The 10,550-nt window shown below is 51.4% G+C and overlaps 4 protein-coding genes across 6 annotated transcripts; 2 read left to right on the top strand and 2 right to left on the bottom strand.

The window, feature by feature from the left end:
• Window positions 1–44: 44 nt before the first annotated feature.
• On the bottom strand, window positions 45–4,200 carry LOC120902415 (threonine--tRNA ligase 1, cytoplasmic). 3 transcript variants are annotated; one of them, XM_040311136.1, is made up of 4 exons: window positions 4,011–4,200; window positions 2,522–2,570; window positions 494–2,416; window positions 45–423 (listed from the first exon to the last, which is right to left on the bottom strand). In XM_040311136.1, the coding sequence occupies exons 1-4, from the start codon at window positions 4,026–4,028 to the stop codon at window positions 278–280; spliced, it is 2,136 nt and encodes a 711-aa protein (XP_040167070.1). In that variant the 5' UTR covers window positions 4,029–4,200; the 3' UTR covers window positions 45–277. The 3 variants fall into 3 exon arrangements, with proteins under 3 accessions (XP_040167070.1, XP_040167069.1, XP_040167068.1); XM_040311135.1 differs by lacking the exon at window positions 4,011–4,200 and adding an exon at window positions 3,315–3,509; XM_040311134.1 differs by lacking the exon at window positions 4,011–4,200 and adding an exon at window positions 2,899–3,308.
• A 334-nt stretch (window positions 4,201–4,534) lies between these two features.
• Window positions 4,535–7,734, top strand: LOC120903486 (probable protein S-acyltransferase 23). Its single transcript, XM_040312945.1, has 4 exons — window positions 4,535–5,264; window positions 5,337–6,120; window positions 6,194–6,685; window positions 6,752–7,734. The coding sequence occupies exons 1-4, from the start codon at window positions 5,113–5,115 to the stop codon at window positions 6,941–6,943; spliced, it is 1,620 nt and encodes a 539-aa protein (XP_040168879.1). The 5' UTR covers window positions 4,535–5,112; the 3' UTR covers window positions 6,944–7,734.
• A 138-nt stretch (window positions 7,735–7,872) lies between these two features.
• Window positions 7,873–8,700, top strand: LOC120900930. Its single transcript, XM_040308547.1, has 3 exons — window positions 7,873–8,073; window positions 8,138–8,376; window positions 8,457–8,700. Exons 1-3 carry the CDS (start codon window positions 7,998–8,000, stop codon window positions 8,649–8,651), a joined length of 510 nt encoding a protein of 169 aa, XP_040164481.1. The 5' UTR covers window positions 7,873–7,997; the 3' UTR covers window positions 8,652–8,700.
• Window positions 8,636–10,458, bottom strand: LOC120900928 (protein tilB). Its single transcript, XM_040308543.1, has 2 exons — window positions 9,976–10,458; window positions 8,636–9,900 (listed from the first exon to the last, which is right to left on the bottom strand). Exons 1-2 carry the CDS (start codon window positions 9,983–9,985, stop codon window positions 8,696–8,698), a joined length of 1,215 nt encoding a protein of 404 aa, XP_040164477.1. The 5' UTR covers window positions 9,986–10,458; the 3' UTR covers window positions 8,636–8,695.
• Window positions 10,459–10,550: the final 92 nt, after the last annotated feature.

Genomic DNA, 10,550 nt, shown 5'->3' with positions numbered 1-10,550 from the left:
CGGAATGCAATCGCACATTTTTTCCACCAAAATCTGAACCGCCGATTTTTTATATTTTAGAACGAATTTTATTCCATTTCAGTATCTGTAGCGCGAATAAGAATGGGCCAAGCAGAACGAATGATGAGCAATAACTTACGTAGAAAAAAAAATCAAAGAATTATCAGACCCTGTCTAATTTACGCGGCCACGTTTTGCGCGGCAAACACAATTGCGCAATTGCGCGACGTTAGCGCTCTCTAAATGCTTCCGGGGGAGAAATGGTCGCCAATTCCGCTTAAAATTGATCCTCACCGCGTGCATACTCGTCGCGCAGCTTGGACAGCTTGGTGACCAGATCGTTGACGGTCACCTCGCCGTGCACCTTGTTGTCGCGTGTGCGCACATTGACCGTTTCCGAGCTGCGTTCCTTTTCGCCAACCACTGTGCAAAGGTAAAACACGAAAGCAAGTTATTATAAATCTCATAATTCTCACCATCCATCCACTCTTACCCAGAATGAAGTTAAACTGTGCCAGCTGCGCATTGCGAATCTTCTTGTTCATCGTATCGCCCGCATCCAGATCGGCCTCTACCATAAATCCTGCCTCGTGCAGCCGCTGTCGCACCTGGTCCGCATAATCGTCGTAGGCCGGACCAACCGGCACCACCATCACCTGCCGGGGGGACAGCCAGAACGGCCACTTGCCGGCGTAATTCTCCGTCAGAATGGCAATCATACGCTCCACCGAGCCGAGCACCGCCCGGTGAATAATGACCGGTCGCTTCTTCTCCCCACTGTCGTCGATGTAGTTCAGGTTGAAGCGAATCGGCAGCTGGAAGTCGAGCTGAATCGTGGCGCACTGATGGTTGCGCTTCAGCGCATCCATGATCGTTATGTCAATCTTCGGCCCGTAGAACGCCCCATCGCCCGGGTTTTCCTTCCACGGCTCGCCGAACTTGTCCAGCGAGTCGGCCAGTGCCTTTTCCGCCTCATTCCACACCTCTATCTCGCCGAGGTACTTCTCCGGCCGCGTCGACAGCACCAGATTGAACGTGAACCCGAAGATGGTGTACACGTGGCGCAAAAAGTCCAAACAGCCCGTAATTTCCTCCCGTATCTGGTCCGGCATGCAGAAGATGTGCGCATCGTCCTGCTGGAACCGGCGCACACGCGTCAGCCCGGTCAGCGCACCGGAAAGCTCATTGCGATGCAGCACGCCAAAGTCGGCCATGCGCAGCGGCAGCTCACGCCACGATCGATTGCGATGGTCGAACATCAAGCAGTGGCCCGGACAGTTCATCGGCTTCAGCGCGAACGTTTCCTTCTCGCTCTCGAACGAAAACATGTTCTCCGCGTAGTGCTGCCAGTGGCCCGACGTTTGCCACAGCTTCGCGTTGTAGATGTTCGGCGAGATGACCTCCTGGAAGCCGCGCTTGCGGTACTCGCTGCGGATGAAGCCCATCAGCGTATTATAGATGTGGGCACCCTTCGGCTGGAAAAAGCACGACCCGGGCGACAGCTCGTGGAAGAAAAACAGCTCCTGCTCCTTGCCCAGCTTGCGGTGGTCGCGCTTGGCCGCCTCCTCCTGGATCTTTTCCCACTCCTTCAGCTGCTTCGGGTCGGGGAAGGAGATGCCGTACACGCGCTGCAGCGTTTCCGCGTCCGCCTTGCCCTCCCAGTAGGTGGCCGAGTTTTTCACCACCTTCAGCGCCTTCACCTTGCCGGTGTTGCGCACGTGCGGACCGCGGCACAGATCGATCAGCGGACCGCACCGGTATACCGTGGTCGTCTCCGTGGTGACCTTCTCGTTCAGGATGCGCACCTTAAACTGGTTGTACTCGAACATGCGCAGCAGGTCGGCCTTCTTCATCTCCAGCCGCTCGAACGGTTGCTTCTCCTTCACGATGCGCTTCACCTCCGACTCGAGCGCACCGTAGTCCTGGTTGGAAATGCCGCTGCCCTCCAGGAACATGTCGTAGTAGAACCCGTTGTCGATCGGCGGTCCGTAGCAGAGGTGGCCGCCGTAGCGCTTCTCCATCGCTTCGCCCAGAATGTGCGCCGAGCTGTGCCAGAAGACGGCCTGTGCGTCCGGATCGTCGAACTTGAGCAGCTGCAGCTTGCAGTCACCCTCGAGCGGACGATCCAAATCCCACAGCTCGTTGTTGACGCGCGCAATCACCGTATTGTCGGCCAAGCCCTGGCTAATGCCGCGTGCCACATCGTACGGGGTCGTCTGCCAGCTTAACCCATCCACCTGCTTGCCATCCGGCAGCGTGACCTTGATCGGGGTTTTCTCCCGCTTCTCCAGCTCTTCCTTGTACTGCGCCATCAGCTCATCGTAGATCTTGATACGATGGTCAATGAATTCCGGTCCGTCCTTCATTTCTTGCGCGGCACCCGATGCTTGACCCGATGCTGGGGCCGGTGCAGCAGCTGCAAGTTATACGAAACAAAAGTTAATTATTGCATCAGGCTAGTGCAACACACTATTAATCATATCCGCTAGTATGCGTCATACGATTCCACGACCACACATACCTTTATCCGCGGCAGCATTCTTCTGTTTCTCCTTCTTCGCCTTGCTCGCCTGCAAATAGCGACAGAAACGGACAACGTGTTAGAAGCCACGAGGACACATATTTAGCTTTTTTCTCTCTAAAATAAACAACTAAACAAAATCGTTTCCATTGTACCGCCGCCGCCCCAAGCCCCATGTGTGTGACGTCTTTACCGTGCACGCATCTTCAAAACAAGCCACCCTGTTTCCCCCCATGAACTATTTTGCGAGGTTATGTCACTCCGGCTGTACGGAGCACAGGCGGCACCCATTGTAAAACATAAAAGAAACAAACGAAAAGGGTAAATTAAAACAAAAATTTGCCCTCTACTGGGACTATCATCATCACCCAACGAACCAGTGTTGCCAAGGGACGGTTGCTCTGCCGCTGGCTTCCCAGTGTCGGTTGCGCTAGTCGATGCAGCTGCCGTAATCGCAACCATTCCCGGCTACCACTCGCACGGTATGCTGCACCCGGTCCACCAGCAGCCACCAGTGACCATCGGGCCGAGTGGCGCACGAAAACACCCACTGTCTGTTGCATTTCGCGGGCTCTTTGCACCGTTCTTCAAGTGTTCATCTATTCGCTTTCGTTTACCAATGCGGTGCACACTTTTTCCCTGCACCACACCACACAACCACCGAAACACGCACACACGTCGGCAAAGTGCTGACCCAGAGGAGGGTTTCAATGCGCCGAGGGGTATTTTTTTGAGGGAAGCAGTAGAAGGAAAGTAGAGGAAAGTGATGTTTTCTGTTGGTGTAAACTCATGCCTTTTGCTTGTTCAGATCCAGGCCGGCCAGCTCGGCGGTTGGTGCGTTTTCCGGCATTTTCCTCACCGACGATGCACTAACTAATTGAACTAAATAAAAAGTGGAAATTGGATCGATTGGTAAAGTAAAATTCCGTTCTCTGCCGTGTTCGCGGTGCTGCTGTCGTGGGAGACGGCTGTTGCCTGACAACTGTCAAATTGCGAAACGTCGAGCTGAAGCTTCGTTTACACGGTGCAAGCTCGAGGCCGCATTGGTTACACGTTTCATCGATTCATTTAGGAAAATGTTTTGTTTTGTGAAGTGGGAGATTTTTGTGTGTAAAGTATTTTGCAGGAAATAAAACTAAATTGATTTCTTATCCTTTCACAAACAATCATATACAGTAATTAGCACTAAATGCTGAATGAATGTTGCTGTACATGCTCGTCTCGAGCTGTAGCATTTCTCTGCACACAGATTGCATCATTTCAGGCGCATATGTTGTCCCCTTGCACAAATTCAGCATAAAATAACCCCTAATCTTGGTAAAAGACAAAGTAAAGAACGTATAAAATGAAACTGTTTCTTTTAACACACCATCACACAAAAGGGGCACTGATAGGAAACTATTTATACGTCGTCAACACCAGCCGGCCACCGGGTAGCCATTGAACTTCTGCACGTGAGAGCGGATCAATCGAGCATGCCACCTCTTACCTTGTTGTTTTTACCCATTATAAATGCGTTAAATGGACGGTGCTGAGTAGCAAGATGTTTCACAAACTGTAGTTAATCTGCTGGACACAAAAACACTTTGTTGGTTGTTGTTTCTTTTGCCCAATTTCTGTGAAAATCTAAACAAACTGTGTAGCTAGGACATCCCCGTTCTGCTCGCTGCAGGCCTGTGAATGCTTTTGACAAGATTGCAGTGCGCAGACTCCGAAAATGCCAAAACGGGCAATTGTTGCCAGATTGTATGAATTTAAGAATTTTTGAGAAATTATCGTTATGATTAATAAAGTGGTTAAAATTCCAATAAAATTCCATTTTCTGTTGCATTTTAGAATGCCGTCAAATAATTGGGAACACCCGAAACACGAAAAATAAATTTCAACAAAGTTGAAACCCCCAGTTATCTTTCCCCATAACACACCCCATTCAGTTCTCGGTATTTGTCACTGACCTACCGCACCATCGGCTGGAGTTCCAAAACAAAACCTCCCCCCTTCTTCCCATCAGCACACCTTTGGCGCAAACCGACCGGTTGTCAAAAATTTCCCACCGACCACGCATGCTCCGCAGCACTGTCGCGGAAGTTGTACTTCAGTCTTTTGTGGCAAAGTTTTCACTGGTCCCAAACGCTCGCCTGCCAGCGGAATCGGAAAATCAATATCACCGCAGTATCCGTCATACCAGCGCGAAACCAGAGCCAGACGTCCTCGAACGAAGTCACACTTTGGCGCCTTTGTCTCTGGGTCTCTTTGGTGGAACGGCTACTGCGTTGGTGGGGTTTGCTAGTGAAATTAATCTCACCTGCCTGGTGAAACATTGAACCGAAGTAGGCGGATCACATCACTACGCCAGGTGAAGGTTGCTGATTGGCACGAAGGAAAGTTCCGGAAGCAGTTCCGAGTAGCGAAACCGTAGCGAGAGGCCAGGCCACCAGCGCCAGGCCAGACCAGTCTGTGTGTGTGTGGGTGTGCGTTTGGTTTCTAACGTGGCGCTCGACAACGGTATCAAAACGCAGTCCCGAGTGCATCCGAGTCCTGGTAGTGCTCGCACTTTGGTGTGGGCACTGCCCCTGACGGCATCATGCAACATGGTGACCGAGGAGAGTGATCATCCACACCATCCGGAGGAGGCGAAGACGCCGACGCAGGAGAAGGATAGCAACCTGCTAGCGCGCACCGACAGCAGCGAGGTACTGATCCAGAGCAGCATGGATGACATTTTCGATGTTATCAAATCGGGGTAAGTAAAACGGTCGAAGCAGGCCTTCAGTTGAGCAGTAAACGTAACGTCCAGCTCGCTTTCCCGTTCCAGCGAGCTGTCGGAGGTGGAAAATTTGGTGGAAAAGGTAGGGCAGGAGGCACTGAGCGCTCGGGACAAGCATGGATACACTCCGGCCCACTGGGCAGCGCTCGATGGGAATGTGGAGATGATGCGCTATCTGGTCGAGCGCAATGCACCAGTCGATCTGCCCTGCCTGGGTACGCAGGGACCGCGCCCGATACATTGGGCCTGCCGCAAGGGACACGCGGCCGTCGTGCAGGTGCTGCTGCAGGCTGGGGTAGCGGTGAATGCGGCCGACTTCAAGGGCCTTACGCCACTGATGACGGCCTGCATGTACGGGCGGACGGCAACGGCTGCCTATCTGTTGGGTATGGGCGCGCAAAACCATCTAACGGACATTAACGGCGATACGGCACTGCACTGGGCAGCCTATAAGGGGCATGCGGATTTGATACGGCTGCTAATGTACTCCGGGGTGGATCTGCAAAAGACGGACAACTTCGGTTCGACCCCGCTGCATCTGGCCTGCCTGTCGGGTAATTTGCAGTGCGTGAAGATCCTGTGCGAGAAGCGCAATCTGGAGCTGGAACCGCGCGATAAAAATGGGAAAACGCCGGTAATGTTGGCCCAGAGCCACCGGAACAGTGAGGTGGTGAAGTTGCTGCACAATGAGATGAAGAAAAAGTCCCGCTGGATGCCACCGATTTCGGAGATTTGGGGTATGCTGTTCGGTGGGGCCGGTGCATCGAAGGGACCGTTGATATTGTTCCTGGTGTCGGTACTGCTGTGGGGATATCCGATGTACATGATAAGGGTAAGTGAACGTTACTCTGTTGTTACTGTGGAACTTTGTAACTAAAATCACACAAACATCTCATTCTCTTCAGTGCATTCCAATCACGTGGAACATACTGCGACGGTCGCACTACTGCTTCATCTACTGGAATGCGGTCATGTGGATTAGCTGGATCATAGCGAACAGGCGCGATCCCGGCTACATCCCACTCAACTCCGACACCTACTACCGGGCGATCAAGCAGATCCCGTACTTTGACAAGTGGAAGAAGCGAAACATCATTCTGTCCCGGCTCTGCCACAGCTGTCGCTGTTTGAGGCCACTGCGGGCGAAGCACTGTCGCATATGCAATCGGTGCGTGTCGTACTTCGACCATCACTGTCCGTTCATCTACAACTGCGTGGGGCTGCGCAATCGCATGTGGTTTCTGCTGTTTGTGTTGAGCATCGCGATCAACTGCTCGTTCACGATCTACTTCGCCTGCTACTGCGTCATGATCGAGGGGTTCAGCTTGCTGTACGTGCTCGGGCTGCTGGAAGCGTTCGTGTTTTGTGGCCTCGGGTGGATTCTCACCTGCACATCGGTAAGTTCAGGGGTCGATTAGAAGGATGGTACCGGTTTGATCGTATGTTTGTATTGCGCTTCCCAGATACTGCACGCCTGCATGAACCTCACCACCAACGAAATGTTCAACTACAAACGCTACCCGTACCTGCGGGACAAGCGCGGCCGGTACCAGAACCCGTTCTCCCGCGGCCCGGTGCTGAATCTGTTCGAGTTCTTCGTCTGCCTGCCGGACCGCCAGGACGACCAGGACTACATCCTCGACGAGAACCTTTGAAAATTGCCCAACCACTCCGGCGCACGCCGGAAACGCATCACCAGCAGTGGCAGCAACAGCAGCGGCAGCAGCTAGCTCGAACCGCGCAACTAAACCGCTTCCGGAGGGGGGAGAGTGGGGGAGAAATTCGAGCTTGGAGTGTTTGCTTGGTGGTGCGCATCGCCATACTTTTTCTACCACTTCTTCGCCATTTTGCCATTTTAGCGCGAGTTCACACCATTTGCCGGCCATGCCACAGTCTACCTAAGAGGAGAGGAAACCCGGAGCCATGTCGAAGTTGTTGAACGTAACGTTACGACCAAACACGGGTTTTACGTTTTACAAAACGGGTTTTATGATTCTTACTAAGTGTTTCGTTAATGATTCTTAAAAAAAACACACACACACACATTTGTTACGGAGCTGTATGGCCGCGTCGTTACCGTTTTTTGAGGGGGGAAGCGTTACCGTGAGCGTTTTATTTACTGTTAAACAAAAGAATCTATACGGGAAATAGTGAAAATTGAACCTTTAGTAGCTTCGTCGATCGTCGATCGTGATCGTGTGTAAAGATAAGGGAGATACGAGACCGCGTTCTTTTTAATCGTACAATTCCATCTACCACAAGTAACATGCACAAAGCGATGTCGATGTCTTATAAAAACAAATCATTTCGCCCCTTTGGAATTTATAGCCATAGCTTTAGCGCAGCGAAAGGTGGGTGTGCGTGTGTGAGTGCAGTGTGACGAGCGAACTGCTTTAATACACTGTTCCATTCCAGAATGAAATAAAACTGCTTGTACACAAAAGAATCGAAATCAAATAAGAGTGTGTTTCCGCTTTTTTTAAATTTGGTGGAAAAATCCGAAATGACACGTGTAAACATTTGAATCGTAGCGGACTGTGTCGCTTTTTTTCTGGCCACCACTGTATGTCAACATTGTTGTTTGACAGTTGCCGGAGCTCGCTGCCTTTGCGAAATGTAAACAAACGCATGTGCGCCGTTTGGTGAAACTGAAATTCTCCTTTTTTTTCATTTAAATAGTGTAATAGTGAACTAAAAACAAACTACAAAATGTCCAGATCATTAGTAAAGAAAGCCTTCATACTGGCAGAGCAGGAACTGGCGGCATCAAAGAGTAAAACAGACGGTAAGGCAACTCGTCCTACTGTCCACAACGAACAACTAGCACTTGTGTGTAATTTTCCCACCAGAAAAAGCTACAAAAAGGAAAGCGAGTGCACTGGAGCTGATACCGCGACACCAGAAGCTCGTCGAGCTGGTAGGCAAAAAGGGTAAAAGGGTGGAGAAAGACATGATAAGGCGCAGGGAAAAACTCACCGTCACGGACGTGCGGCACCAGATCGCCAACCGGCACGATCCTACCGATGATAACATCAGGATGCTGCTTATGTTCTCCCGCTCAAGCCTCGACGATGTTTCCCGCGAAACGGTAAGATTTGCAATGCAAGGGAGGGACGTTTTTCCGTATTTAATTTCCCTTTTTTCTTTTTCTCCTTCCGAACGAAACAGATCCTGAAGCGTGCCCGTACCGGTCGCTATGTGTCGCGAGTACGCGTTTCAAAGAAGGATCACCACAACAACGACAGTACGGTGACGGCATACGACGACCAGGACGAACAGGATGTAGCAGGGCCGAGTGTGTTTACCGAGGAAGACTTTGCCAACTTTGCAAAGGAGCTGGAAAAGAGCGCTCTGGCGCAATGAAATAAAGCAACACAACGGTCGGTTCTTTTCCCGGCCGTTTTCCCCTATATCAGGTCCGGTACTTCATCTTCATTTATTCGGGGTTGTTTCGTTTGGCTTGAACCACCGCAGATGCTTCGGATGTCAACTGGACCTTTCAAACCGTCACCACCGGCTTGCGATTGGTTAACTTTGTTCGGACGTTTCTCCTCCGCCGGTGCAACGATTCGTTCCGGGTTAAGCTTCGGCATTACAATCAGCATGTGGCCGGTCGTTTGCGATCGCTGGCAGGTCGACCGGTCCGTCTGGATGTCCTGCTTGAGGGCAAGCTGAAACACCTTGCCCTTGATCGTGACCCGCACGTAGTTCGGCTGCGCGTCCACCTCCACCAGCGACGTGTCCAGATACTTGTACACGTGCAGATCCAGCTCGAACCGGTCCGGCTCATCGCGAAACTCAAAGTTCACCCGCGGCTCGTTTAAACTGTACGGACGGCCACACTCGGCAAACAGCCGGCGCGTTCGCTTCCGTTCATCCGGTTGGTCCAAATTCTTCCCCCCGGCGGCTGCCTGTTCCTTTGCGCGGCGTGAAAACTTTGCCATCTGGATGCGCGTCTCCGGACAGTGTTCGCTTTTCTGCTGCCAGAAGGTGGTCGCCCGTCGCTCGTCATCGTCCGGCAGGTCGCGCACGCTCGCCTCCTGCTCCTCGATCGATTGCTGCACGCGCACCCGCTGCTCATCGCGTTCGATTTTGTGCAGCGCCTCGAGCTGAACGATTCTTTCGCGCAGCGCTGGGAACTGTTTGGCGGCAAGCAGCCGATCGCTGCGCGTAATTTCCTTCCCATCGAGGTGGGCGAGCTGGGGCAGAGCGATGATGACGTACTCCCGGTACCCGGGATAGTCGGTGCAGGGATTGCCGGTGAGAAAGAGCTCGCGAAGGTTGTAGTTAGCCCGCAGGCTTTCGACACTCGTCAGCTCGCCGATAAAGTTGAGCGTGAGGTCGAGCTTTTGGAGCGCTTCGAGCGCTTCCAGGTTTTCGATGCGTTCGATGTTGTTGATCGCTACGTTGAGGTATTCGAGCTTTTTGAGCCGATTTAGATTTTCCAACCGCGGGATAAGGTTCGACTGGAGCAGCAATATTTTCAGCTCCCGACACCAGTGGCCAATGTGCTCGATGCGCTCGATGTCTTCCTGGTGCAGGGAGAGCTCCTCCAGCGTGCCGATGATGAGCTCATTGTGCTCGGACTTTTTGCGTATTAGCTGTTCCGTTACTGATGGGACCGGGGAAAGAATTATTCAATTGCTTTACAGTTTTATCACAATACGGGGCTTGTAAAATTACTTACTTCTAACCATACTTCCAACCACTGCCAGAGCAAGCCTATGAGTGACGAACGAAGAAAACTGTTTTGTGCGTTGCCATGGAAACGGTTCATTCCATAGAGCATTCGATAAAAACAACCCATTCTGAGGAAATTGGCGGCCAACGTGTCAATTTTAAACGAGCATGCGCGTTCACTTTTGAGCACGTGCGTTATTTCAAACTAAAGTAAAACCTCTAAAACCCAGTTACACAAAAAAACCCCGCTTGATCCATGTGATTCAGTTACCAGAACCACCCTTTCAGTGCAAATATCTGAGTCACGCCGTTATCAGCTTGATGCGATTTGAATTAAGATTTTACTTGCTTGATTAGGTATTTTAAAGCTTGTCTTATCTTTCCGACGTACAGCAATTTCTCTTTCTTTCTCTCCTGTGCGCAGTTACTAGCGTAGAGTTAATGACCACCGTACACGTGGGTGGGGAAAACCCTGTCGCATTGTAAAGGGTCAGCAGTGCGCATTGCTTATCGGTTAAAGTGAAACGTACAGTACAATAATGTATAGCCAAATGCTTAATATACTCACTAATTCTGTTTTCA

Source organism: Anopheles arabiensis, chromosome 3 (genome assembly GCF_016920715.1).
Source record: "Anopheles arabiensis isolate DONGOLA chromosome 3, AaraD3, whole genome shotgun sequence".
Lineage (NCBI taxonomy): Eukaryota > Metazoa > Arthropoda > Insecta > Diptera > Culicidae > Anopheles > Anopheles arabiensis.
This window is presented reverse-complemented; position numbering and strand designations above follow the sequence as displayed.

Excerpts from the sequence above, each read along its gene's own strand:
- LOC120902415 (XM_040311134.1), bottom strand. The coding sequence starts at position 3,084 with ATGCAACAGACAGTGGGTGTTTTCGTGCGCCACTCGGCCCGATGGTCA. Across the intron at positions 2,571-2,898 it reads ACCGTCCCTTGGCAACACTG|GCGAGCAAGGCGAAGAAGGA; the intron begins GTTCGTTGGGTG and ends CGCTATTTGCAG. Across the intron at positions 424-493 it reads ACAGTTTAACTTCATTCTGG|TGGTTGGCGAAAAGGAACGC; the intron begins GTAAGAGTGGAT and ends ACCTTTGCACAG.
- LOC120900930 (XM_040308547.1), top strand. The coding sequence starts at position 7,998 with ATGTCCAGATCATTAGTAAAGAAAGCCTTCATACTGGCAGAGCAGGAA. Across the intron at positions 8,074-8,137 it reads ATCAAAGAGTAAAACAGACG|AAAAAGCTACAAAAAGGAAA; the intron begins GTAAGGCAACTC and ends TTTTCCCACCAG. Across the intron at positions 8,377-8,456 it reads ACGATGTTTCCCGCGAAACG|ATCCTGAAGCGTGCCCGTAC; the intron begins GTAAGATTTGCA and ends CGAACGAAACAG.
- LOC120903486 (XM_040312945.1), top strand. The coding sequence starts at position 5,113 with ATGGTGACCGAGGAGAGTGATCATCCACACCATCCGGAGGAGGCGAAG. Across the intron at positions 5,265-5,336 it reads TTCGATGTTATCAAATCGGG|CGAGCTGTCGGAGGTGGAAA; the intron begins GTAAGTAAAACG and ends TTCCCGTTCCAG. Across the intron at positions 6,686-6,751 it reads GGATTCTCACCTGCACATCG|ATACTGCACGCCTGCATGAA; the intron begins GTAAGTTCAGGG and ends TGCGCTTCCCAG.